Source organism: Panonychus citri, unplaced genomic scaffold (assembly GCF_014898815.1).
Source record: "Panonychus citri isolate SS breed McGregor unplaced genomic scaffold, ASM1489881v1 Contig00108, whole genome shotgun sequence".
In the NCBI taxonomy this organism is placed as follows: domain Eukaryota; kingdom Metazoa; phylum Arthropoda; class Arachnida; order Trombidiformes; family Tetranychidae; genus Panonychus; species Panonychus citri.
Genome location: NW_026515513.1, coordinates 206270 through 233943, shown reverse-complemented (window position 1 = coordinate 233943; position 27674 = coordinate 206270). Strand labels below are relative to the sequence as shown.

The 27674-nt window shown below is 31.5% G+C and overlaps 6 protein-coding genes across 7 annotated transcripts; 3 read left to right on the top strand and 3 right to left on the bottom strand.

The window, feature by feature from the left end:
* Positions 1 to 384: 384 nt before the first annotated feature.
* On the top strand, positions 385 to 1280 carry LOC128389341 (uncharacterized). Its single transcript, XM_053348902.1, has one exon. The coding sequence runs from the start codon at positions 498 to 500 to the stop codon at positions 945 to 947; it is 450 nt and encodes a 149-aa protein (XP_053204877.1). The 5' UTR covers positions 385 to 497; the 3' UTR covers positions 948 to 1280.
* On the bottom strand, positions 1103 to 6473 carry LOC128389329 (Y+L amino acid transporter 2-like). Its single transcript, XM_053348891.1, has 7 exons — positions 5934 to 6473; positions 5149 to 5274; positions 2675 to 2774; positions 1985 to 2354; positions 1762 to 1911; positions 1364 to 1541; positions 1103 to 1279 (listed from the first exon to the last, which is right to left on the bottom strand). Exons 1-7 carry the CDS (start codon positions 6433 to 6435, stop codon positions 1218 to 1220), a joined length of 1488 nt encoding a protein of 495 aa, XP_053204866.1. The 5' UTR covers positions 6436 to 6473; the 3' UTR covers positions 1103 to 1217.
* A 195-nt stretch (positions 6474 to 6668) lies between these two features.
* On the top strand, positions 6669 to 15219 carry LOC128389322 (PAX-interacting protein 1-like). 2 transcript variants are annotated; one of them, XM_053348883.1, is made up of 14 exons: positions 6669 to 7927; positions 8260 to 8334; positions 8601 to 8738; positions 8820 to 8863; positions 8938 to 9686; positions 9913 to 10227; positions 10309 to 11147; positions 11206 to 11394; positions 11478 to 12053; positions 12617 to 12904; positions 13007 to 13266; positions 13346 to 14585; positions 14675 to 14756; positions 14855 to 15219. In XM_053348883.1, the coding sequence occupies exons 1-14, from the start codon at positions 7835 to 7837 to the stop codon at positions 14935 to 14937; spliced, it is 4971 nt and encodes a 1656-aa protein (XP_053204858.1). In that variant the 5' UTR covers positions 6669 to 7834; the 3' UTR covers positions 14938 to 15219. The 2 variants fall into 2 exon arrangements, with proteins under 2 accessions (XP_053204858.1, XP_053204859.1); XM_053348884.1 differs by having other exon boundaries at positions 7623 to 7927; positions 11478 to 12002.
* A 1294-nt stretch (positions 15220 to 16513) lies between these two features.
* LOC128389325 (major facilitator superfamily domain-containing protein 6-like) lies at positions 16514 to 21391 on the bottom strand. Its single transcript, XM_053348887.1, has 3 exons — positions 20972 to 21391; positions 19449 to 20480; positions 16514 to 17519 (listed from the first exon to the last, which is right to left on the bottom strand). Exons 1-3 carry the CDS (start codon positions 21138 to 21140, stop codon positions 16681 to 16683), a joined length of 2040 nt encoding a protein of 679 aa, XP_053204862.1. The 5' UTR covers positions 21141 to 21391; the 3' UTR covers positions 16514 to 16680.
* Positions 21392 to 23628: 2237 nt separating this feature from the next.
* LOC128389585 (uncharacterized) lies at positions 23629 to 25472 on the top strand. Its single transcript, XM_053349195.1, has 4 exons — positions 23629 to 24089; positions 24165 to 24915; positions 24992 to 25085; positions 25160 to 25472. The coding sequence occupies exons 2-4, from the start codon at positions 24200 to 24202 to the stop codon at positions 25247 to 25249; spliced, it is 900 nt and encodes a 299-aa protein (XP_053205170.1). The 5' UTR covers positions 23629 to 24089; positions 24165 to 24199; the 3' UTR covers positions 25250 to 25472.
* A 377-nt stretch (positions 25473 to 25849) lies between these two features.
* On the bottom strand, positions 25850 to 26680 carry LOC128389526 (acanthoscurrin-1-like). Its single transcript, XM_053349129.1, has 4 exons — positions 26617 to 26680; positions 26467 to 26508; positions 26307 to 26369; positions 25850 to 26241 (listed from the first exon to the last, which is right to left on the bottom strand). Exons 1-4 carry the CDS (start codon positions 26678 to 26680, stop codon positions 25850 to 25852), a joined length of 561 nt encoding a protein of 186 aa, XP_053205104.1.
* Positions 26681 to 27674: the final 994 nt, after the last annotated feature.

Sequence of the window (27674 nt, the reverse complement as noted above, 5' to 3'; positions counted from 1 at the left end):
AGAAAACTATTCTATGGTAATATTAAGAATCTAAATTGCTCAAGGTTCATCTCAACTTGATCAACAAGTACAAACAACAACAATTTAAATTTTAAGTTAATTTTTTTTTCTTCTCATTATAAGTAAACGTAATTAGCTAATCAATTAACTTTCTGGTGATTTTTATGTTTACTTGTAATCATATTCATGTTTATTAATGTTTCTAGAATATGATTACTATCATTTGTAAGTTTGTTGCTATTTAATTAACTTGAATGGTTAACTTTTTTCGTAATTATCTTAATTGTGATTAGAATTTTGCGATTTTGAATTTGGCGCGTTCTAAGAAAAAGGCGGAGTTTGTTTTGAATTTTTCTTTTTTTTGTAAACAATAAATTCTGCTTTTAAAATCATCTCGAAATCATTTATTGTTTAGTTTTTAATTCAATTTAGTTTGTTTAGTTTTTTGATCATTTAGAATCTTTTTTTTTTTATAAGTTTAACTTGTTAATTTAGTGATGGATAAAACTAACTCTCAATTGAAACGTAGTATTGATAAGCCTTCGGATGAAGAGACATTAAAAAAACGTGCTGCCCGATTTGATATTTCAGCGGCAACCAAACAAGTGGGAATCGTTTCCTCTGGGGTTGATTGTGATGAAGAAACATTGAAGAAACGTGCTGCCCGATTTGCCATTTCAGAGTCAGCGAAAAAAGGTGATGTCATTTCCTCTGGTCTTGGTTTCGATGAAGAGACTTTAAAAAAACGAGCTGCCAGATTCGCGATCTCAGAATCGGCCAAAAAAGCTGGTATCATTTCCTCTGGTGTTGATTGTGATGAAGAAACATTAAAAAAACGAGCTGAACGATTTGGAGTCATTTCTGAATCGGTTAAAGAAATTGACGCTCAAGAGAAATTATTAAAACGACAAAAACGCTTTGGAGCTCTAGACGTGTCACAGAAATAATCTCATATTTTTTCATATTTCATCTTCGTTTTTTTTTGTTTCCATTTCATATTTCTATATACCGACCTACGGAAAAACAACACAAACACCTTAAGATCCAAAGTCCGTCGTTCTCACTTTCTCAAAACAAAACAAAAGGTAAAAAACAATGAAAATATTTATCAAAATCATTTATTGGAATTTGACTTTTTAATTGTATTTAATTGAATGCAAAAAAAGATAAATAAACTCTTTAAATTAGTATAAAAAAAGAGAATCGAAAAATAAACTTTACTCAGATTTTTCTTCTGCCACACTGAGGAAGAAAATTTGTATAAACTTGGTCACAGACTCTAAATTGTTGCAAGAGAAAAACAAAGGATAACAATTAGAATTAAGATAATTTAACCCAAAAATAGATAATCAATCGGACTTACCAATAAAATTTTTATAAATTGTTGGCTTATTTTGCCAGTAAATTGTTATCATATAAACTGGAATTCCCATCAAGGTGATTAAAGCCGCGATTCCTGTTTCAACGGGCTTGGTATAAGTTGGTAATAATACCAGGAATAGACAGACAACAAAGAAAACAATTGGCCAGATTAAATTAACCTAATTGATTGTAAATTGATTAGAAGTATAGATATTAGATTGATAATAATCGAATAAAATGTCAAATGATATTAGTCACACAAGTTGATGTTTAAAACTCTTGTTCGAGCCAAAATGGTGGAGGGACAGTTTAAATGGATTGTTTGATCATAGAGTTTTTTAATTTATCATAAATAAATTTTGTAGATTGATTGTTAGTTTCTTTTTTTTTATAATTTACCTTAATTGGTCGGGAAAGTTCAGGCTGTTTATATCTTAGCCAAAGAAGAGCAGCAACGGATAAGGTCGTGAAAAGTGATTCGATGAAAGATGCATAAGTGATTAACGAATACACTTTAGTTGTTGTTAAATATAACAAAGTTAATAAACCCTGTAAATAGAAAGAGAAATGTAAACAATTAAGCTTTTCTTCGGTCATTTGTAAAGTTTAATTGATTAATTACCAAGAAAATTAGTGAATTGACTGGTGTATAGTAGCGTATATTGACCATTGCGACAAAACTTGGCATGTGTCCATGTCGAGCTCCGACAAAAAATAGTCGTGAAGAGGCAAAAATGCCTCCGTTAAGGCCACCGAATGTGGATAAGGCCACGAAAAAAGGCATCGACCATCTGAATAATCCTAGAGTTTTATCTCCAAAGGTAACGGCAATTGCATCGGTAGCAAGAATTTCATCCGGAGTTAGAACCACGAAATAGGCCAAATTGGCAAGAATGTAAATGATGGTAACAAATGGTAACGAAATATTAATCGCTCGAGGTAAATTACGAAAAGGATCTTTCAATTCTTCGGTAACGAAATTAAGATAATTCCTGTGAGGGTAAAGATAAACCGAGAATATTAATTAGTGTTAATATTTTCATCAAATAATCAGATTAAGTTTCTTTCATTATCATGATTGTATTGTAAATATAAACATATCTCTTGTGTTTGTTTGAACTGGTTAATTTGATTTGGGTGTTAATCTAATCAATGAAAAACTAAGCTAAAAACTTGTTGATTGTCGAGTTAATTGTTTATGAATTGATTTCATTTTTCGTTGCTTTGGAGACTGAAGCTAAACACGCACCATGTGGATAAATTAATTCAATTATCTCTAATTGCAAACATAATCTAATCGTGATTGTCTTACCATCCAGCATAAGAAAATAAACCAGAGTAAAATGAAGCAGCAATTTTACCAGGATCGGTTGCAGTGTTTTCCCAAATGTTTGTTAAATTTTGAGTTTTTCCTGTAATAACAATTAAAAAAGAAATTAAAAAATTAAATTACCATTTAGAATCACATTTAAATTCATTGGATTGGTGATTAGTTATGATTCACAATTCGTCCATCTCTCTGTGTATAACTTGATTGATTGATTGAGAGACTTGATTATTACTATTAATTAGACAACCTTTCAAGTGGATTTAATATAAATTGTTAACACCCTAACAATCATTAAATCATTAAGATGAATCTTTTTTGATTGACTTTTAAGAGTAGGCGACGAAACTATTTTTAGGTGAGATCATTTATATAATAAATTGTAACAATCAACTGATGATGATCATTATAATAATATAACTTGTTGACCTAATAAACCAAATTGGTTATTTGTTGATAAACACTACAATCTAATTCATTTGAATGGCCATTTTAATTTAACACTGAATATAATCATTAATGAAAGTCTCAAGTACTTGATTATATTATATCAATATAACACAATCATAATCACCTTTCACCAACAATTAAGTTTAGCTAATTCATTAATTTGAAATCATTGATCATGAGAAAAGTTATCTAAAGTAGATTCAATTGCTATTAATAATATAATTTACTTCAAATTGTAATCAATATTCATATGGTGAAAAGTTAATAGTTAATTGTTATCAGTAGTTAACAATTAAAAGTAAATTACATAAGAAATCACTATCGACACGATGATAACTTTCAACAGACATTTAATTATGTACATTGATTTCTTAGCAATGGAACTCAATTCAATTATGTTTATAATCATTGATTGATTTATTGAGAGTTAATTAAACTTGGGAATAGAAGATTAATCAAGTGAAAACAGAATCAAATAAATCTACAAGTTAATCTCTTCACGGGAATAAAAGATTAACCTAAATTGAAGATGGTTAATCAACTGGTTCATTTGATTAAGTTGATTCAACTGCTATAATATTGATCACAATTAACTCAAGATGTAAATTGTTCAATCTTTTTTATGAAAACATATCCATGTAATGTAATTGAAACAGTTTAAATAGATAAATCAAATTAATATCTCCGCAATTAAGATATAGAAAGCAATCCAGACGAAAACAATTAAAGTTAAATGTTATAATCACTTTACAAGTTTTCCAACTACTTTGTTCACTCATGAGAGTAATTGAAAGTTTAAGATTAATTGTAATTTGATTGGATTGATTTTCAATTTTCGTTATTATCAAATTTATCAAAGGAATTAACTTTGATTGCTAACAATTGAAGTTGAAGAGTTAAATCAATCAGTATAACATGATCAATGACCTAATGAAAAAAAAAGAGATTAGTATGTTCAGGGTTTAAGAGGATTAATGGAATCGTAGACAATCAGGGAGAGACAATCAACAATTAATGGTTAAGGTTAATCATATATAATGTCAGAAACATGAGACAATCAACTTAATTTGATTTAATGTTCAAGTTTCACAGGTAAATGTACTCACAATGGCGCAATGTTAAGACTTGGGACAAAACTGATTCGATGATTAATTCTGGCAATTAATTAACTACTCGTTGTCGCCAAGATTAAATTGTGTTGTTAAAAAGTTAATTTTTCTCATTGAAATATATAAAAAAAAAAGTTTTAATCTTTTGATTCAGTTAACAGAAACCAAATTGTTTCAAGAATCAAGTCTTGGCAACATTTTTCAAAGTTAATCATGAAAAACTTACATGTAATAATATTAGTATCTCATGTTGACAAATAAACTTGAATTATAATTATTTAACCATGATAACTGGTAGAACTATCAAATTGTAGTTAGTAAACTGTCAGGAAATATAGTTAGTTAACTTAAATGTTTCTGTGACAATTTAAACGGAAATAGGATCAAGTTTCCGGTTAAAGTGTCGATATGTCACCAAGTGATGATTAAAGATTGTAAATGTTAATGATTAAGATTCTTGTTGAATTTAAATCAATCTAGACAACAATTAATTAGCTATTGATAGTGAATAAACATTTGATGACATAACTGAATTTAAATTTAAGCTGAATCAGATTAATTTGAATAGTAAAAATGAAAATGTTTCATGGTAATGAAAGTTAATTGTTACATGGAAAGTAAAGGTTAATCAGATTGTAATGATTGCAAGTCTCTCAATATTACAATTTGAATTGTAATTTGACCCCAACTTATCAATAATTAAAATACCAATTTGCACAATCATCACACACTAGGTAATAATACTAATGATAATAAACAATCAAAAGTTAATTGTTGATAAACAAACATGATTTAACAATAATTTTCCATCATCCAAGGGTAGAATCAATGAACCAATCAACAGTTATAATTTCAATTGTGAAAAAAATTAATCGTTCATTTTAATTTCCCATAACTAACCTGTGATTAGGTGAACAGCTCCAGTGATTATGATTATGATTAAGGCAATTATTTTGGAAACAGTGAAAATATCCTGGGTCCTTGTTGCCCATTTAACATTATAACAATTAACGAAGGTAAGAAAACCTATTAACAAGAAGAAGATAAAAATAATTAATCAAAAAGTTGAGAAGATAAAAATTGAAAGGTAATTAAAAGTTGAAAACAATCAATTGTTTGAACATATTTATAAATAAATGATTGTTACACTGATTAGTAAGCAATTAATACCATCATTGTACAGTCTATACATGTAATTTGATTAGATAACCTTGATTAGATTCCTTTCTCATATTGTCAGATTTCTTAGCATGTTAATTAAAACATAGAATAATTAATATTCTGTCAACAAATCTTATTGTTATTCACTTGATCCAAATTAGTTAACTTATTAAATTGACATCAACTCATGAATCCGCAAGGATAATTTAGACAATCAAACAAAAATGGATAAAGAAAATTATTGGTTTGATGTTAACCTTGTACAACCCGAACAATATAATTACAAATTGATGTAACTTTTTTTGAAGATGATTAATCACATGGTTAACTCATATAGAGAGAAAAAAGAAAAGAAATTTTTTTAAAAGAGAATAGAATTTAAGAAGAAAAAGAAGTTGAAAAATGTAGATTATGGGAAAAAGAGAAAATCACTTGAAATAAAAGGAGGGAAATGTAAGGTTTACATTAAAGTGAAAGAGAGAAAATTAAAGTTAATTAGTGAGAGAATTAAATAAGAAACTTACAAATCGCAGCAGCAGCAATTAATCTAACAGCATCATCGGGTGGGGAACAATTATACAATGGTTGAAGAAGATAATTGGCAAAGGTAATTGCAGCGATCGCATTACCGGCGGGCATGATAATAAACATGGCTACCCAAAGGAAAAGGAAGGCAGGTAAGGGTCCAAAGGCTTCCTTGATGTAGGCATAATCACCACCCGATTTGGGAACGGATGTTCCAAGCTCAGAATAACAGGTAGCACCGATTGTGGCCAGAATTCCACAAACAATCCAAACAATTAAAGATAATCCAATGGAACCGGCATCTTGTAGGACACCTTTGGGTGTTAAGAAGATTCCAGAGCCAACAATTATTCCGACGATTATTCCAACTCCATTTAGAAGACCGATTTCCTTTTTAAGGCCAATTGATGTATCACCGTTTAAACGTTGACCAGGATCAGAATCTGGAGATTCACAATTAACATAATCTTCTTTCATCTTAACCATCGTAATCATCATCATCGTTTGAAACAATTTCCATCTCTACAAAACTGTTACCTTTCTCTCTCTCTCTTTTCTCTTTCTTGCCCGCCTCTTCTCTTTCTTTTTTCTCTTTCTTTTCTTTTCTTTTCTACGAACGAATCAAGTGGCGACACTGTTGCTTTTTCGCATCAACTAAAAGAAAATCTTTTTCTCTTTTTATTTTAATTGTTGTTTTAATTATTTTTCTATTTTGTTTAGTTAATTTGATTTTTCTTTTTCTATTTCTATTTAAACTATTTTATCGTCGTAATTTTGATCTAATTGTTTTCCTTTGAACATTCGCTTTTCGGCTTGAAGACTATTTTTTCTTTTCTCTTTCGATTCCGTTATTTTTTCTTTTTTCTTTTTGTCACTTGTTTTCTATTCTTTTCTATGTGTTTATTGTATCATTTTGATCTCATTTTAGAGATTATTTCAATTAGAGCATCAATAATAATAGCAGATTAATCTGGTTGGATGAGCATTTTTGGTAATCTGGTTGAAAATTCATCATCTTTGGAATCACATTTTTTTCATGTCTATTGAACTTTCAATAGTATAAATCAAATTGTCGGTAATTTTGTTTTTCTACCAAATACATTTCTCTTTGCTGGTCAAAATTACTCTGCTCAATTTCAATTCCTGACTGAATTACTATTTACTCTTTCTGTGTACTACGAAATGTTTATTTCACCTTTTCTCATTACAAAGAAAAACAATCGACTAACAAACAAACCCAACAAACCAATAAGGATTATAATCAACATAACGTTTTACCATTTGTGTGAAAAACAATTCAAATGACTTCACCCACAAGAAAAAACTCATACACCATGAGAAACATGGTGAACATTTAATTCAACAATTGAAGAAAAAGTGAAAATCAAGTTTCCATTTCATTTCAAGTGAATCTTAAGATTATATCTCTCATCGTGTCTATAAAATATTTCACAATAAAATATAATAAAAACACAAGAACGATGTTGAAGAAAAGAGATAAATTCAAATCATCTCACAATTTAGCCCAATCAATGGTTAAAACATAAACCTCTACAACTATACAATCCACAAGAAACAATAGTAAACAACATTTATTATTCAAATGAGAATTAAATTAATTTGTAATCAATGTTATTTTCCGAGAGAAAAAGAAAAAACAAAAAAAAGAACAATTTGTTTTTCCATTCAATTTAAGCGCCAAAAGGAAAATGATAAGAGAGAGAAGGCGGGATCTCTTTCTTTCTTTTCTTTCTTTCTAGTGATCATCTTTTCCTTTCTCGTACCAATTTTTGAATGTTGTGTTTTCTTTTTTAACTTTGAATTAATTTGATTCAATGGAGACAATTAATTTTTCTAATGACGATCGGTTCCTAGGTTAATTCCTGGTTAACCTTGGTTCATGTCTCCTCAAGATAACAGGGCAAAGGGCAACATGGATGAACCGGATAAAAGTGAAAATGATGGTAACCCTTCAAGTAATGGTGACAACAAGGTATTGGAGATTTTTTTTTCTCTATTTTATTTTTTCTCTCTCTCTCTCTTTCTCTTTGTTTCTCGTTTTCTAATCGCATTTATTACTGTGTTTTCTTCTTCTTCTATGTGTGCGTGTGTTCATGTGTGTTTCTCAGTGTTCTCTTGATTGTGTGTGTATCTCTTTTTCTTCATATATGCTGGTTTGGTTGAAACATTTTCCCTCGTTTTTCTGTTTTTCTTTTCTTCATCTCTTTTTGTGTGTTCCAGTATTTTTGCTCATTCATGTATCTCTTTCAATTAATGTTTATCTAATTAACTTTTTATTCTTTTTATCTCTTCTCTACATTCTAGGTTATCCATGTTAAACCTGATCTCTTCAAAGGTGTTCAATTTTGCATTTGTGATGATGTTGATGCTGCTGAAGAGGTTAGTATGAGTTGTCTCGTTTCTACTAATCCATCTTTCCTCTATTACTATTGTATCTTGTGTTTCCTCTTCTTCTTCTTCTTCTTCTTCCTTCTCCATCTCTTTCATGCTCTTTCTCTATCCTCTTTCTTCTTTGGCTTTTTTTCTTGTGTACTTATGGATAACCACACTGACCTAAGTTTATCATCGATTGGAATGTCTTACTTGGCCATTTAATCTCGTTATGTTAACTCTTTGTTTGTCTTATTCTTTTCATCCTTTATTAGGTCAAAAAAATTCTGGTTGAAGGAGGTGGTAAACTTGTAAATTATCTCTCTGATATTGCCACTCATTTGATTGCCAATAATCCGGACCATCAGGATGTATGTCAAGCTGTAGAAATATATGAAAAACCTGTGGTTACTGTGAGTATCACAATCGCAAATGTTGTGTCAAAATCCTGACTTATGATTCTTATCTATTTTTTTATTGTTTTATGTAAACAGAGTCGTTGGGTCTGGTTAAGCGGTAAAGCAGGATGTCTTCTTCCGTATGTCTCAATTTTCGATTTCTTTTATTGCCTTTTTACTTTAATTATAACCTCTTTTCATTTTCTACCTCCAGGACTGCTGCTTTCTCTCCTCTCAAGAACAGACTGATGTCTAATATTATTGTCTGTCCCTCTAACCTTTCACGGGAAGATCTTGACTCTATTTGGAGTATGGTTACATACCATGGTGGATCATTTCAAATTGATTTAGACTCGAAGTGTACTCATCTGATTTCTTGTAAAACTGAAGGGATCAAATATGAAAAAGCTTTGTCCATGGGTGATAAGATTAAAATTGTTACTCCTGATTGGATTGTTGACAGTATTAAAGGTAAAAGGTTATATGAGGAGGGGTTATATCATCCTAAACTTATCATAACACCGGATTACAAGTCCGAATTAAAGACTGAAACCTCTATAATACCTGTATCAATTCAAGAAACGATGACTATTACTCCAACATCCACCATGGAACAAAATAACATCATGTCAACTTGTACATCAACAACTCAAGTCACTTTAAGAACTGTCTCTCTGCCTCCTTCTACCATGATTACCAGTGTCTCTGCTCCCCCTGGGCCCATGCAACAAGCTAGACCATTAAGAGTTTTGGTGCCTTCTCAAAACCAAGAAATGACTCCCGCTGTACCACAACAAAGTGGTCAACCTCGCCAAGTTTACTTGGCCCTCCAACAACCACAAATACGACAACAACAAGTTAATTTTGTTCAGGTTCGTCAACATACACCCCGAGGACAGGCCAATGAGGGTGTTCAAATGCCGGTTAAACCAATTATTTTACAACAAAGAATCCAGCCACCAGGTAATTTCATATTCACTTACATAATATGTATACCACTAGATTTATGTGTTAAATGTGATCAAATCTTTGGCTGACGCAAGTTTTTACGAATCGATGGTTTCTTTATCATCTATTTCTTAAGAATCGTTTTCTCTTTAAAAAAACTCTTTTGAACCATTATCGATTTCTCATAAAATTAATAATTTATCATATTCTAATTTAAACTTTATTTTTTGCTTTTTTTCAGCCTTACAACAAGTTCAACCTCAGCCTCAGCCTCAACAACAACAACAACAACAACAACAACAACAACAACAACAACAACAGCAGCAGCAACAACCACAACAGTCTCCTCAGTTACAAATACATCAACAAAACCATCAATCTGTCCACCAGATTCAATCATCTCAGCAGCAAATCCATCAACAACAAACACAAGTACAACACCCTCCTCAGCTTCAACATTTACAGCATCCTCAACATCCTCAGCAGCAATTACAACTCCCTCAACAGCAATATCAACAACAACAGCAACAGCAACACATCCAACAACATTATCCTCGTAAGAATTTTATTTTAATTGTAATGTTTTCGCTTTATTATTGCTAATAATTATTTTCTTATTTTCTTTTTAAATTTTTAGCATTGAAAGATGGGCAAACAGCGATCGTGCATTCCTCTTTTGTTCAGAATCAACAGCAAGCTCTTCATCCTCAACAACAAATCCAACAGCCCCACCAACCCCAGCAACAATTACAACAGCTTCAACATTCTCATTCACAAATCCCACATCAAATGCAACAACAACAGCAGCAACAACAGCAACAATCACAGCAGCAGCAACAACAACAATTTGCCCAGATTCAACAACAGCCTCACTTGAAACAGCAATATATTCAGAATCAACAATATCACTTACAAAACCAACAACCTATTCAAAATCAAGCGCAACAACAACCCAATCAGATTGCATTTAAAATGGTTGGACCACCAAACTATCCTGGTCCCACAGGCATGGTCTCACCTGGAGTTCAATATGTTAATACCTTAAATCAGAATCAAACCGTCCAAGACCCTAATCAACAAATTCGCTTTGTACAAGGTCAACAAATGATTCAGGTACAAAGACAAGTAGCTCCTATGCAACAACAACCGCAACAAAGGCCTCCTCACATGCAACAACTACAACCTGGTCAGCAAATGATGCGAGGGCCCATTCAACAAACTCAAGTTTTCGCTTCACCATCAAACAATCAAGATAGTTTAATGCAGGATATGCAACAATCAAACTCTGTTCGAATGGTTCAAAATCAACAATTCATTGAGATCCAAAGGCACAATGCACCACCACAAATGGTCAATATTAGCCAACACAATGGACCTCATTTAATCAGAACAGGTTCACAGCAACAGATTGTATACCAACAACACCTTGGGCAACCTCATCAAAGGCCAGTTATGCAAGGAGTACAACAAGTTATGGTAAGTTCGAGCAAAATGTTTACATATTCGCAGTTATTAATTTCGATTCTATTTACAGCAACCTGGGGCACCAATTTACAATCAACAAGGGCAACAAGTTGCTATTGGACCATCACAAGTCCAGAGAGTACCCCAATTGCGAATGCAACCAAACTTTCAGCAAATGCCCAGAGGTCAATTTCGAGGAGCAGTTCAAACTCAACAAATTGTTGCTGGTGGTCCACCACGAACTCTTATTAGACAAGGTGTAAGTATTTCAGAATATATTTTGATGTATTGAATTAATCCCAACCACTTTTTTTTTGCAATATTATTTTTATGTCTACTCAGATTCCAGTTCAGGGTCAATTGATACAAAGACAAGGTCCACCTCAAGTTCAATACTCACATTTTCAACAAGCTCCTCAAATGGTTGGAGTACAACAACAGCAGCAGCATCAACAACAACAAGCAGCTACACCGCAACAGTTACATGATCAACAACATGTTATTCCAACTCAAATTCCCTCTCAACATCCAGTACAACCTCCTCCTCCTGAACATTCTGGAGTACAGTTGGAACCTCATTCCGTACAAAAACCTAACCAGACATTAATTCGTGGTCAAGGTGGACCCAATTGGAATCAACAATGGGCTCCTACTCCAGAAAGTCCAATGATTCCAAGCCAACAACGTCCATTAATTAGATCTCCGTCCAATAATCTACTCACCGCTCAACAAAATGGTCCAGGCACACCACAGATATTACATACTCCTCAGCATGATGGAGCTAGGAAACAGTTACCCTTTGGAAACCAACATCACCCTGTCCGTATCATGCAGACCATTGGTCAACGTTTCCCTGTAGCTAATCAGGCGAGTGAACAATTGAAACAAACTGCAGCTTTAGCTTCATCCCTTAGCAATGTACGTTTACTCAGTACAACCCCTCCCTCATCAAATGCAGTTACTTGCATAAGTAACTGCATTAGCCCTAGTCCTAGCGCTTCTACCGCTTCAACTGCCTCAACCGTTGCCACTATCACCACACTAACAATCACCCATCCCTCAATCACAAGTACATGTACCTCAGCAGTAGTCACCCCAAAAACTAAAACCACATTAGCCAATTTTCTTAACACCCGATTACAAAACAATAATGCTTCAATTGTAGCTAATTTCAAGCCCTCAACTGAAGTTAGCACTCCTCCTCAAACCCCCTCTTCTCAATCTCATGCTGGTGACGGCTCTTCTACTTTTTCTTCTGTCTCAAATCTTCCAAACTCTGAGAGTACTTCGGTACCCATTGCTCAGAGTAAATCAGGATGCTCAGGAGCCTCTGGTGTGGTAAGCTCCACAAATTTCGGTGGCCTAAGCATGAACTTTTTGCATGAAAAATTTTCTCCCGAATAATTTTAACTAATCTTTTATTTTTTGTTTGTTTTTGTTTTCCCTAAAAAAAAATTCAATTCTCATACATATAAATATAGATGTTACCCAATGGAGAACTCATTCCTTCTGGTCCACCTCCGATAGAGCAGCTACCGGAAAGACTGTTTGGTCATGAACCTCGAATACTAGTTCCTCCATCTTTTTGTTTAGCTGGTTGTGTTTTCTTTTTTCTAGAAGCAGAGAAAAATATCTGCACTGTAAGTGATGAACGCATGGAAAGTTGTAAAAAAATAGTTCACAAATATGGAGGGGAGATGGAAAAAGTGTATACAGAGAAATGTACCCATGTAATATGTGAAACCCAACAGAATCCGGTGGTACAACAGGTAAAAAAAATTTTGTTCTCAATCTTTTCTTCACATTTTGTAAACCAGTTTTTCATCTAGAATTTAATTAACGTTCTTTTCCCGCTTTTTTCTTATACACAGGCATTAAAAGAAGGTAAAAGATGTGTCACATTGTTCTGGTTAAATGATGTTATCCTTGAGGGTAAAATGAGACCACCTTATAAGATTTGGCATTTGCCTCGAGCGTTTGATGGAGATTTTCTTCCATGTAGAGATCATATCATTACGTTGACCAATTTTGAAGGGAACGAGAGAGTATTTGTTAAAGAGTTGATTAAAGTTACAGGTGCTCAATATACCAATTACCTCAACCATAAAAATACAATTTTAATCTGTAAAAGGTAAATTGATCTTATTTATCTAATCTATTTATCTGTTGCAATCAAATTTAAACTATTTTTATTATCATCTTTACTTTAGGCTCGAGGGCTCCAAATTTAGAAAGGCTCTCCAATGGGACATGCCAGTCGTTAATTTAACATGGTTACAAGATATTCTGTTTGGCCATCATAACCAAGCTTTAAGTGCATTGCATAAATCTCAAAGATATACCAAGTTCGAGTCAAAAGATTGTTGTGAAATAGATTATAATTTAGTCAAGCCATTACTGGCTAGTTGGAAAGTGCCATTAAAAGTTCCAGAAGATCTGCCTCGAAGGATAATGGCTTTGAAGGAAGAAGATATAAGAAAAAAGCCTTCACCTCCTCCAACTCAACCATCTCCTGTACAAACACCAACATCATCGGTACTGCCTTCTCTCCCCCCACCACCACCACCACCTCCTCCATCAACAACATCAACTACTCAAATACAACCACCACCATCTCCTTCTACTTTGCAACAACAACCACCCCCACAGCTCCCACTTCAACAGCAACAACAACCTCAACCACCACCAACTTTACCACCTTTGGCTTCAACTTTAACAGTCGATTCAATGGAAGTTGATCAAATCCCAGATGCACCTAAACCTGTACCAACTTTAATTGCAAAAAAACCAGAAAACACTGTTTCTTCATTAGCAAATTTAGACATTAATGATAACAAAGATTGTTTATCAAATGAACCAACTATGAAAAAAGTGAAATTAGAGCCATCCAATGAAGGATCAACTAATGAAAATTTGACAGGAAATTTGCCACCACCACCTCCCCTGATGGTAGCACCTTTCGCCAATGCTAGTCCTGATAGAGCTGCTGTTAAAGTGATGTTCACCGGTTTTAATGATGTTACTTTATTAAGTGAACTAAAAGAGTACGCAAAGAAACTTGGATTAACATTAACCAATGAATTTAACAAATGCACCCACCTTATTGTAAATAGAATTGCGAGGACATCTAAATTCATGTGTGCCTTCAATTACGCGGACCATATATTAACTTCTGATTGGATTGTTGATAGTTTTAAACGCTCTCATTTACTTGACGAAAGTCAATATATTTTATCTGATCCCAAAGGTGAACATTTATATGGTTTTGATCTCAAAGAATCATTAGCACGACGAAAAGCCCGGAAAACGCCGCTTTTTAAAGATCATGTTTTTTACATTACCCGATCTTGTCTACCTTCATTTAAGATATTAAAAGAGATCGCTGAAAGTGCCGGAGCAATGGTTACCAAGAAAGGACCTTCACCTAAACAGTTGCATGCACTTAAAAAGGTAAACAATTTTCTATCTTCGCTTCATCAGTTTATCAGCTGATCTTTTAAGGATAAGGAGAACTAATTTTACTTTTTATCTTCCCATAGCGTCGTAACGATATAATTTTTGCAGTTATCACGAAAGAAGAAGACCTTCATACTTGTGACTTATTCTTTGAAAAAGAAACTCGTAAGTTTTTCTTCCTTAATGTTCACAATTTAATCTTTGATCGATCAACACGATGATTAATTATTCTTTTATCTTTGTTTTTCTCTTCTCAATTTCAGCGGTTCTCAACTCAGAATTCATATTACACAGCCTATTAAGACAAGAGATCGAATATGAGCCATACACTTTCAAGTCTCCATAATTATATTTTTTTCTTCATCTTTCTTTTCTCCCTCTGTCCATCTCCATCTCTTTCTCTCTCCCTCTTTCTCTCTCCCTTTCTCACTCCTTCTCCTCTCTTCAATATCAATTTTCTTATAAGTATTTTGTTTTAACGATGATTTTTTTTTCTTCATGCCATTTCAAAGACATTGAATCAGTCTTTATTTATCATTTGTTCATCGTCATCAAAAGCAAAGATTATTACTAAAACAAACTAATCAATGCAAAAGAAATAAAATTTCTTTCTCTTTATCATAATCAATCTAATCAAATTTAATCCATTCATATTTCTTTTTTTCTTTCATATTTACACAATTAACTTATCACAAGGCATTTTAATCCAACTCTATCAATAGATGTGAATAATTTTGTTATACCGTTTAAATGATTGAATAAATTGTTGCTCAACAAAATCGATTAACTCATTTTGATCCAAATTAAGATTATAATGATTAACTTTTCCAGGTATTCGAAATTGGGAGATTAAAATGTTTCCTTTACCATTGGAATATAATCGAGGGTATGATCTCTTATACCGTTGACCTTTCCGTTGACCATTAGTGTCTTGATTGTTGGGGATAATTGGGGTCACTTGAACTGCTTGATTTCTCATCATTAAGAGTATAAAAATTAATTCAATTAGGAAAAAAACTGCCAACGGAAGGACAATCGCACCAATTACGATCGGCAAAGCAGTCGCTAAAATTAAAGGCCAAAACCAAAGATTACGATCCCACCGGTCACCTAATCCGTTATCCGAATTGTCTTGAGCAGCAATTGTGTTAATTATACCATTTGATTGTCCGGCGGTCGCTAAATTAGTTGCAATTAAAATGGGGGCTGAAAGAGTTTCCATTTGTCTTCGGTTAATTGTTGCCGCTGATTCACTTGAATGCAAGGGATTAACTCGGTTAATTGTCGATGGCCAATAGAAATACTTAATTGTTGAATAAACTTGCTGTCCATTGTTGGAATCATAATTACGAAGCAATTTAGTTAATTGTGTTGATGACAATCGTCGAAGTCCATTTGAGTTAACCATTCTATTGGAAATTGTTGATTCAATTGTTATTGACACGATTAAAAAGTAAATTAAACAACTGATTAACTTTCTTCTAATCATTACCCATTATTGATAATCACTTGATTATTAAATTAAATTAACTAAATTTAGTTGTTACTAAATTTTGATAACATTAACTACTTGTTGTCTTCAACATTGCAATGACTGAATATTTGTAAGTTTTGATTGTGATTTTAACACAATTAACACTTGGTGATATTAAATTGTTGAGGTGTGAATTGATTGTTATGATTTAAGGAAGAAAAATGATTAATCTTAATTGTGACCACATCTCCAACAGAGATACTTGAATAACAATTAAAAGTCAACAATCTCAATCATCATGATCAAAGCTACAAACATTAAGATGTTAATCCAATTGGATCAAATTAATTTTTCTTTGTAATCAAATTTTTACAATGTTTAGGTGGAGTTGTTAATTGTTATCGTAACTTTTAATCATTTGAGGAAGTTAAATAATAATAATAGAAAATTAAATCTTGATTGATGTTTAATTTGTTTAAAATTTGTTTTTACAATTGAAAATCAAGTCAAAATATTTAAAGATAATTTTAGATTCAATTTAGTAAATTGCTATTTACATGAACATTTGATTGTTGTGAGTTGATTGTTAACAATCAACTGATTTAATGTTTCTCATTAATCTGATTTGTAAGCGATATTAACAGATCCATTACAGTCAGAGTCAATTGACAACGAATCGTCCGCTTTGATATTGGCCTCAAGATTTTTTATGTTCGGTGACTTTTGATCGGTCAGATGAGCCGATCGTCGTTTCCGCTCCTTTGACCTGAGATAAACAATATAAATAAATGCATAAGACGAGCCCGCTACGAGACAGGCCAAAGCGTAGACCTGATAAGCTCTACGGGAACCAAGGGAATCGAAAAGGTAACCACCGATAACGGAGCCCAAAGCCCGACCAATGGCGAAATGAAGAGCCGCCCAAACAGCCTGCATAGTGGCCAGTAAATCGTTGGTTGAAAGGAGAGCGGCATAAGTTGTTATGGTCAAGAGTATCAGAGTGGTCGTGATACCTTCGAGACTTTCAAAGGCCAGAACCACACTGGCCGTTGGTGCATACGAATAGCCAACTAAACGAATCGCATAGACCATCAGACCGATAATTAAGATGGACACATGTCCAATTTTACGTTCAATCGAACCCGCAAATATGGTAAAAGGTATTCCCGAAATTGCCGAGATCGACAAACTGAGGCCGATTAAAAATCGTGACGCTTGTAACTCTTCAAGATACCAAACAATAAAAGTCTCAATAAATCCCCATGTTGACCCCAGGAAGGCCACATAGAAAAGTAGAATGACCGTCTCCTTGTCCCGAAGTAATTTACCCAATTTGGTCCACACCGCGGCCACGGGCTGCTTCACGTTCAGGTCAATGAAAAAACTGACCACCGCCATGATCAACTTGAAGCTACAATAGACAACAAAACAAGGGATGAAAGCGTCAACATCACCTATTGAGAAAAAACAAGAATCGAATCAAATTAATCACAATTAAAATTGATTGTTAATAACAAGGAAATCACTTCATATCTAATTACAAGGAAAATAGATTTTGATTATTAGTTAATTGTTGTACTTTTGTTTGTGATGATTTAATGTTTCATTTTCTCTCTGTCTTTGAGTAAGGAAAAAATTTCAACAATTTCCATTTGTTGATTCCCAAATCAATTGATTGAGTTAATCAGATGATTGAAAATGGTTGACTGATTTTGATTGTCAGCTAAATAACAATATGACAACTTTAATTGTTTCATCATTTTAATCATCATCATCATGATAAACTTGGTTGATTGTAAACCCGGAGGTCTAAATCATCATCTAAATATCAAACTCAATAACTTTCAGATTGGCAAACGAATCACAACAATTAGAGATGATTTTTTATTCCAATCAATACTTTTTACAAGCTAATCAAATTATCAGATTGTTAATTGTTGTCACAAGCTAAATGTCTTGATAAGAATTTAAATTGGTAACAATTAAAAGAATGAAAAACTTTGATTGTCTCAAATTTTACTCTTCCTTTATTTTGGAATCAAAAACTTTTTCCTTTTCCCAATCAAGTTTTCCGATTCACAATCAACTAATTGATGATTATCCAAGTGATCAAGTTAATCCAATTGAATACCTGTGTTAATTAAACCATCAACTTGGTTAAATCATATCAACCTTGACAATTGTTGTTTCTTTATTCTAGTTAAAAAGCTGATACAATGATTAATTAATCCGCATCGGTTTTGATTGAAACCCTTAATCAGTGGTTAATCAATTAAACTAGTTTGAATGATTAAGTTACGGACAATCAGAATAACCAGAAAAAATTACTTAATTGATTGTCAATTGAAATGAAATCAAAAAAAAAGTTTTCTCCAAACAAATTAATAGTTTTGAATTTAATTTAATTTAATTTGCATTCGTAATTGTAACAATTAAGCTACTGGAACAATTTTTTTAATGATGTTTCAGTTAACTAATTGTTAAGCAAATAAATTGTAAACAAAGTCAACGATTAACTCGGTGTTGAAAAGGTTTGATGAAATTTAATCTAGTTAATTATTGTTGAAAAGTAAAAGGTAAAAAGGACATTTATGATAATGATTAAGTTAATTATGATTAAGATGATAATGATTAGGATGATGGTGAATAGACTGGTTTAAGGTCAAAGTCGTTATTTCCTGAACAATTAAACTTAATCCTTTTGTTAATTGTAGCTGATTAAACAATCAACATGATAATTTACCTTTTAGTTATATCCATTCATTGAAATGTTTACCTTTTTCATTATGATTAGTTAATTATAGTTAAACTAATTGCTGTTTTCAACAATATAATAATAATATATTGATCAAATGGATGATCAAAACTGATTAAATCATCAAGACTGATTGAAATGTCAATTGTAATTAAAAGCAATAATATTGATAAATCTATGTTATTGATACTAGTGATGATTTTTTTCACCAAATGATTAGTTAATTGTAAACATTTATCATAATAGAACTCAAAAATCTGACCTTCAAATCTTGATTGTAACAATCAAACTAATGTAAATATTAATATTTTGATTTGTTTTTTTTTCTTGAAAACCTTGAATTAATTTGATTGTGTGTGTGTGTGTGTTGATTTTGATCACAAGGCTGTACAATTTAATTAAAAAACACTAATTTCTACCAAATTAACTAATTGTTATAGCAAATAATCAATATATAATTAAGAAACGGAAACGAGACTGACAACAATTTAGTCTTGGCCTAAATGATAAGTTTCTAAGAAAAAAGTTAAATAAACTTTAAATGTGATCACCAAAAAAAGAGTAACAATTAGTCAATACAATTAATAGATTATTCCGGAAATCGTAATGTTAAATTGTCGGTACTAACCGCTTTTTTTGAGCTTATCCATGACAATTCCGACCAGGGGAGGTACGATGACAGCGGCTATCGATGACCAAAGCCTTTGGTATCCGTACTCAGAATTGTGTTTATCAACCAAGGTCAAAATCGCGGCTTTCAAGAGGCTCATCTCAGTGGCGATGACCACAATTAACGAGACTCTAAGGACGAGATACATCCAGAAAGTGACCCTTAATGAGCTTGGCTCTGGAATTGAGTTCTGTTTATAATGTGGTATCATTCCGGATTTAGTTAGTGGACAATCAACATAACAATTAGCCGATCCATTGGATTTACATGATAGATCAATATAAGTGTTACCATTGTAAGTGACCGTATGTAAAGTTGCATCCATCCGAGGTGTTGAATAGTTACCAATTAATTCAGAATTAGGATTTAATTTGATTACTAATGAATCAGATTTAAATTGTTTTGATGATGATGATCGTGGATCCAGATTGAAACAATAATTACCATCAGATTCATAATAGAGGCACAATGAACTACCAGCTGATGATGACGATAATGAAGATGAAGATGAGGATAAACTTTCACAAGTAACACTACAACCTGAGAAAATAATTGTCTCCATTGGCATTGTATTAGCTGGTTTAAAGTTACGATATTTACCATTGCCAATGGCTAATTCATTAGTTGATTCAGATGATTGACCGATTGGCTTTAAACATGAAGGTAAAGTTAATTCAAATGTACGATCACGATCATTAACCGCTTGAGTTTTGGGACAGTCCATACGAACCGATTGACCATGATGGACACACTCAAGGACCATTGAAACTTTGGGCACATAGAGAAGCAGAAAAGCGATACAAGCGCAAATAACTAAGGCCAAACTTAACATGCGACGGAAATTTCCCATTTTATCAGCTAAAAGTCCGATCAGCGGGGTAGCGATCAAAGTGGCCAGTGGAGTGACCGCAAATTGAATTCCAATATCAGTTAAACTGATACCAAGACTTTTCATGTGAAGGGTGAAAAATGGATACAAAGCCATGTCACCTTTGAGAAAAATCAATCAATTAAACAATTAGAATCGAGAACAATTAACCATCAACAGAATCGTAGTTAAAACTCATCCAAGTAACAATTAGTTTATTATTTTCTTGAGCTAAATTGTCACAATTAAGAGACATTGAAAAGTTAATTGTGAAACATTAACGATTTTAATTTCTTATTATTGTTTACAATTTAGTTTCAGATCAACAGGTACATATGTATGAGGATAGCGAGAGCATCAAACAATCAACTAATTGTTTAGCTAATTAACCGTTATTTAGACCTTGAAATGATCAAGTAACATCTTGATTTAATTTGAAAGTTTTCAAGTTAATCAATTAAATTAAGATTATTGTTGTTGTTCATTTGGATGGAAACGTTTTCTTTATTTTGAATAAAACTTTTTCTTTCAACTTAAACGTTAGTCTTAAAAGACAATTAACTAATTTAATTTTCTAGTAGAAAATTGATCAAGATGATATTTAAATTCTTACCTGCTGATTGTAGAAACAGCAAAAGCTTAATTGAAATTAATTCCTTAATTTTAATATCTTGTAGCAAAGAAATGGTTCCACCATTAGATTGAACTTTACCAGGATCTTTTTTATCAACACTTAATTCCTTTGGTGATTTAGAATCAATTATATCCTTTGATTTACCCATTTTTCAGGGTATTAATGATCAACAATTAGCCTGTTGACTAAAGTTAATTGTAGTTACACAGATGAACAATTAATACCATAGGAAAATGACACAACACACAATTGAAAATGAGATTGAAACAACAACAACAACAAATGAGTTTAGGTTAAAATGTAAAGGTAAAAATGAATTAAAACTTATCCAGTGTAACCGGTTTAAAGTTTCATTGATAATGATTAAACCTTTTTCTCAACAATCAACTAACTAACTGAATGAAGATGAAAATTAACCTTCTCACTCTTGAATAACTGTTACCAAAATGAGAGAGAGAGAGAGACAGAAAGAAAAGAAAGAGATGATAAAGATGACGACGAAAGAGAAGAAAGAGAAAAAAGAAACAGGTTTTAAGGTAATCACTCCTCTTTCTCATTCTCTCTCATAATCATCTCCATCTTCATCCTCATCATCACAATAATATCCTTCATCTTTTCATCATCTCTTGAGCCTAATCCATATCATCCAATGGGTTTATTGAATTTCCATCATATCGATTGGCTATTCTTGTCCAGAGTTTTGAATACAATTCTCATTTTCTTTTAATTTTTGTTGATTTTAAAGTTACATCATTGATTGTTGATCGTTAATTGTTGTTGTCATCGTTGATTGTTATCATTACTGTTTCCCTAATAGAGCATGAAATTACTTTTCATTTTTTGCTTCTTTCTGGTTACAATTTTTTATTCTGTTCATTTGATTGAAACGCGACGAAATTATTTTTTTTAATCATTTGCTTTTAATAACAATTAAAGTTAATTTTCTGCTATTAACCAAACTGATAAACTTATTATTTAATCAATATTATCGATAATTTGTTTAAAATAATTTATTACCTTAATTGTTTGCACTTTTTGTGTTTAATTGTCGAGAAAATTTAATTTTCATAAGAAAACTTTTTTTTCTCAACTTTGATTGTTCAGCCGAAAGTTTTTAATTCCAATTGAAAATTCATTTTAATTTGATTATGTTAATTGATCATGAAAGTGTTAATCAAATGGTTCACTAATTAACAATGAAATACAATAGTTAATCACTATTGTTACTAAGATCACAATTAATTAATTATCTCAATGAAGTTAATTGATTATAACAACAACAGTTACAATCAGTTTATAGTTAAAACAATTAAAGTTTTAAAAGAGTTACAATTAAATGATATTGATAACAAATTGATTATTATTATAATCAATTGAACACAATTAACAACGAAAAGTCAAATAAACTTTGGTTAATCATTGAAATGAATTAATTGTTTTAAAATCAAAAACAAATGACAATTAACGATCATGAAAACTTTTGTTTCGCTCGTTAATTGTTATTACCATTTACAACTGAATCACAATTAAATTCACATCAATTTTACTATCAAGTTAATAATAATAGAAAATCTAAATTGTAACAAGACAATTTAAGGTTCGTTGGGACAATCATAATAATAGTATCTCTTGATTGTTGTGATTAGTTTAAATCGTTTCAATGATTTTCTAATTGATGTTCAACCTAAAATAATGATGATCCTCATACACCTTGGATTTAAACAATTTACGGTTCAGGTAATTTAAAGGATGATAATATCTTCCGTGTTAATCATCATCACAACAGTGTCTTCTTCATCTTAATCATATTCTGACAATTAGTAAATTGTTTATGATTTACCTTCCATGAAGAGCAGAGATTCATTTGTGTTTATATCTCAGAGTGAAATTAATTTTTCAAAATTTCTTTTCAAATTTGAATGACAATTTAATGAGAATATAAAATCACTGAGATGATTAGTAATTCAATCAGTTGATTGTCTTCATCTACAAATCAGTATCCTAAATAAATGTTTCTAATCATCATCACAATTAATCTAGATTAACGGAGATTTAAAACTGATTGAAACCATTTTCTTAATTGTTGGTTTACTTATCGTTTGTTGTTCTTAATTGTTGTTGATTGTTGGTGGGAAAATGATTCCAATTGATTTGATTTTAAATTGTTTACTTTTTTTTAATGTAATTTTCTCTTGTCATTTAATTAAACTGATTTTCGTGTCTTTGAAAAGTTAATTATTATTGTCCCTTTATTTTTGGATACTAATCAAATTGGCTACAATTAGGTGATCATCAAACAATTTACGAACAAAGTAAATTGTTGTCATCAATATGATTAACCTGAACAAATGATTGAATTGAGTTAATTGTAATCAGTTCCCATGGGAGATAGGAAATGTAATCAAAAAAGACATGACATTGAACCGATTAACAATTAACGATAATCATTAACATGATTAGATAGCCAACTAGTTGATATAAATAAATAAGGACAAATTAATTGGATTGATTGTCAATCAGATGAAAAATTGATTAAGATTAAATTAAATTTTCCAATATTTGTTGTCATCTTTTAATTGTCACAATTTAGAGTCGAAAAGATTAATTCACTTGAGATTAGATTGAATTAATCAACCAGATCAAAGGGAAATCATGTCTTGGTCAAAGATTAACTTTCCTCTTGATGGACAAGCTAATTTCTTACAATTACAATTGTGTTTAAATTAATTGCTCTTTTATATTTTCGCTATTTGATATTTTAATTGTTCTCGATGTTTAATTAATTGATTGTTCAGACTTGGAAAGGAAAAGGGAAGGAAGACAAAAATTGGAATCAATTTATTTAGAGGTTGTTTAATGTTCACATATATGATGTTCACATGGATTTTTAACTCTAATCAACTAATTGTGGATGTAAATTGTGTTTAATTAACTCTTATAACCAAATTCAAGTGTTTTAATGGTCCAAAGTGATTTAGTTTTTAAAAGCCTTCGATTTTTTCAATCTTGTTGACCGATAGACTGAAGATTATTGGTAATTACCAATTGGCTTCAACGCGTTTTAAATCAACAATTTGACAGCAAATTTATTTCAAAGGTAAGTTACTGACCAAGTTGATGGTCAATCAGATTACTAATCAATGCGATAATTTCAATTTCTTTTTATAATCAGTGAAGAGTTTTAATCTCATCAAAGTGTAACTTGAAATGTCTCGAATAGGACCTGAGACATGGGAAGATGTTTTCAATTCCGATGGTGAACCGAATCTGATCAGTGATGATCTTTTGATGGAAATGCTGAAAACCGAACAAAGTAGATCACATTCTACCAATTATCGAAGTTCATTTTCCTTATGGGAGATGAGAACTTATCGTAAATTGATTGAATTCATTTACAGATTAATCAAAGTTCTTAAAATCGATAATGCTTATGTACGATACAATACCTGTGATTTATATGAACAATTTTTGGAAAAACACATCGAATCAACTAAAAGTGATCGATCAGAAAGTTCTGCTGTCGATGATTCAAATGTTCGATGTGAATTTAGAGATCGAGCTTTACTTCCTCTTCTCACCTGTATCATGTTATCAACGAAAATAAGTTCAATACATTCGATAAAAAATATCGACTTTTATTCGTTGACGATTAATAAAAAATACGGTTACGAATATTCAAAAGAAACTCTAATCAAATCAGAGTTGAACGTGATGAAAACTGTTGGCTATAAGATTGACCAGTGTCCACTTTACTCTATTTGTCCATTGTTGATATTGACTCTTGTCTACAATGAACCTTCAATCAATGGTAAATCACTTTACGAGATGTTGGACAAAACATTGGACTATTATTATTTAGCTAAGGCCGAAATTTTCACCAAATTGTTTGACCATCTCAAAGAATCAAGGAAAATCAATGACCAGTAAGTGGATTTAATTATTGGTAATTATTTTAAATTTTCTTGATTTTAATTAGCGTTTTCTTTATCAATCAAACAGAGATTTTAAATTGTTTGTTGGCGATTCAATGCTAATCAGCTGTGCAATTATCGTTGTTACAGCGATTCTAGTCGATGAACAATCAGGCCCTCAGGTAAATCTTTTTCGTCGACAATTAATTAATCAACTTTTCATTTAATTTCTCGATTCTCTAAATCATTTCTTCAGGTTCTTAAAGAATTGGTTTATATCACTTGTTGTGGTCAAAAAGATATCGAAATAATCAAAAATGCTATTCTAGAAGGAATTTCCGTCTAATCCAATTGGTCAAGATCAACAAAATTACCGAAAAACTATTTAATCATTTACAATTTATTTTTAATTTCTTATTATTTTAATAATTTCTTTTTTCTTAAAATCGATGGACATTGATCATGTAATCACTTATATCACCCATTATATTACAATAACACTATAAATATTATGTTTTAAAATAATCTTTTGAACTAATAAATGATAATTGATTTGCTTTTGAAAAGTTGTGATTATATCGATGCTCAATTTAATGAGACTTCAATTTGTTACAATTTAGTTTGACTAAATTAAGTTTCGAAATGGTTTAATTATATTCTAATAGATGACACCACTTTCCACGAAAAATATAATCGCAGTTAAATCAATCAAGCTGATTTGTATTTGGTAGATAATCAGTTTGAATTTAAGTCTTTACATTTCCTTGTCATTTCTAATTGTTAGCTTTGAGTCCGATCTCAAAACGATGACAATTGAAAAGACAAGAGACAATATTTCTCATTGAATTGATTGTGTGATTTTATTTGGTGTTAATTGTTGTTTGGTAAGATTTTTACATGAAAACTTTACATGATAGAATTGAATTTACTGATTTACTAAGAGGGATTATCCCCAGACTGATGGATGTAAAACACTGGCCGCTGACCCCCAGCCAGTTGAACTTGACCCTTGAACATCAGTAGCATCCCAACGAGAAGAGTCCATCCGATTTAACATTGGATTTCTCATTGGAACAGCAATTGGCACATATTGTACTTGACCCATTGATGGCCCACCACATACATTAGATGAGTATGAACACCCAGATGAACAGCCTCCACAACCTCCACCTCCACCACCACCACCGCCTTGCATTCCCCATCCACCTCCTTTATCATTTCCACCGCCACCGATGATAATTATCATTGGACTTCCACCTTTACCTTTGCTCTTTTTCTTGTCCTTTTTATCACCATCATCATCACCTCCTCCTCCCCCAATGACCATCATCGGCATCCCTACAAAATCAACGAAACAATTAACTTACAATTCCAATAGGAAATCAATCAACCATAATACTAACCTCCTCCACCCATAGACCAACCACCTCCCCAACCAGATCCTCCACCTCCGCCATTCATACCCCCTGATAAACCAAGTAATCAATTGAACAGTTAGCAAAGCAATTAACCAATTACACTAATTAACTCAATATTTGAAAGGTGACAATTAAATAGTCTTACCCGCTCCGATGATGATTATATTACCACCGCTCTCTTTGTCCCCTGAAAATGAATAAAAATCAGCAAAAACAAAAACAAAAACTTAATCAATTCAAATTCACTAATTAACATTGATTGTTAATCTAATCACCAAACAATTAACACAATTACCTTTAGCTTGATATCCCATGGACTTAGTGATGACGACAATTAAGCCAATCCAAATAACATCCATAATTAGAAACAATTTAACCTGAGAAAAACTTTGAACCAAATTAAAAATCAAATGATTCCAATGAAATTAACAAGCAATTTAAGTTGAATTTTTGGTTAATTACTGTACAACAATTTAATCAGAAACTCAACTAAATAAAATACAAACTGAAATAAGAAAAGTAAAACATGACAAACTAATTAATTGATATTCAACTGACCAAATTAATAGTTACCAACAATTAAAGTTATTGTTTAAACCATTCTTATTGTTCATTGCAATCAAATTTAATCATGAATTCATTTATTAATTGTATCGAAACTTTCAACATTTTTTTACTAATCAACAATTTTTATCAACAATAACAAATGATTAAGGTTAAATCACAACAATGAATTAACTAGACCAATTAACTAATAACGGTCAATGTAAATTAGATTCTGATCATGAATTAACTTATAGTTGACAATACAGATTAATAACTAATTGTATCAACTAATTTTGTAAGGCTGCATAAAAATCAATCAATTACTTTTCAAAATGATTAAAAATTAGCAAGTAATCAAGTAACCAAATTACAATTTGACAAAGAAAAAGTAACAATTAGATTAACAATTTATGATGAATAATAAAATGCTGCTAATCAATCATCAACATAACATATTGATTAACCAGGTAAGTAAATCAATTGGAGCAAAATTATCGAGTGTTAATCAAGTTAATCAGCTTACGATTTAATTGTAATTACAAAAATGAAATTTCTAAACTTTAAATTGTTCAATTTTTACACAATTATCTTCATCTCTTGTGGAATTGGCTCTTTAATTCAAGTTAATTATGTTTTCAATCTTTACCTGAGCTACAAATTTACTACACTAGTTAATTACTATTTACCTGAGACCACAATATTACCTGATATTGTTTTCTGCTTTGATTTATTTAAATTAATCAACAAAACGAAAGCAATTAGTTTATATCCACAGTTCGATATTTCATCTCGTTCAATTAACCAATC

Excerpts from the sequence above, each read along its gene's own strand:
- LOC128389341 (XM_053348902.1), top strand. The coding sequence starts at position 498 with ATGGATAAAACTAACTCTCAATTGAAACGTAGTATTGATAAGCCTTCG.
- LOC128389325 (XM_053348887.1), bottom strand. The coding sequence starts at position 21,140 with ATGGGTAAATCAAAGGATATAATTGATTCTAAATCACCAAAGGAATTA. Across the intron at positions 20,481-20,971 it reads GCTGTTTCTACAATCAGCAG|GTGACATGGCTTTGTATCCA; the intron begins GTAAGAATTTAA and ends TTTTTCTCAAAG. Across the intron at positions 17,520-19,448 it reads GGATAAGCTCAAAAAAAGCG|GTGATGTTGACGCTTTCATC; the intron begins GTTAGTACCGAC and ends TTTTCTCAATAG.
- LOC128389329 (XM_053348891.1), bottom strand. The coding sequence starts at position 6,435 with ATGATGATGATTACGATGGTTAAGATGAAAGAAGATTATGTTAATTGT. Across the intron at positions 1,912-1,984 it reads TCAATTCACTAATTTTCTTG|GGTTTATTAACTTTGTTATA; the intron begins GTAATTAATCAA and ends TTCTATTTACAG. Across the intron at positions 1,280-1,363 it reads AATTTATAAAAATTTTATTG|AGTCTGTGACCAAGTTTATA; the intron begins GTAAGTCCGATT and ends GCAACAATTTAG.
- LOC128389585 (XM_053349195.1), top strand. The coding sequence starts at position 24,200 with ATGTCTCGAATAGGACCTGAGACATGGGAAGATGTTTTCAATTCCGAT. Across the intron at positions 24,916-24,991 it reads TCAAGGAAAATCAATGACCA|AGATTTTAAATTGTTTGTTG; the intron begins GTAAGTGGATTT and ends TCAATCAAACAG. Across the intron at positions 25,086-25,159 it reads ATGAACAATCAGGCCCTCAG|GTTCTTAAAGAATTGGTTTA; the intron begins GTAAATCTTTTT and ends TCATTTCTTCAG.
- LOC128389526 (XM_053349129.1), bottom strand. The coding sequence starts at position 26,680 with ATGGATGTTATTTGGATTGGCTTAATTGTCGTCATCACTAAGTCCATG. Across the intron at positions 26,509-26,616 it reads CATGGGATATCAAGCTAAAG|GGGACAAAGAGAGCGGTGGT; the intron begins GTAATTGTGTTA and ends ATTCATTTTCAG. Across the intron at positions 26,370-26,466 it reads TATAATCATCATCGGAGCGG|GGGGTATGAATGGCGGAGGT; the intron begins GTAAGACTATTT and ends TTGGTTTATCAG.
- LOC128389322 (XM_053348883.1), top strand. The coding sequence starts at position 7,835 with ATGTCTCCTCAAGATAACAGGGCAAAGGGCAACATGGATGAACCGGAT. Across the intron at positions 12,905-13,006 it reads AGAATCCGGTGGTACAACAG|GCATTAAAAGAAGGTAAAAG; the intron begins GTAAAAAAAATT and ends TCTTATACACAG. Across the intron at positions 14,586-14,674 it reads AGTTGCATGCACTTAAAAAG|CGTCGTAACGATATAATTTT; the intron begins GTAAACAATTTT and ends ATCTTCCCATAG.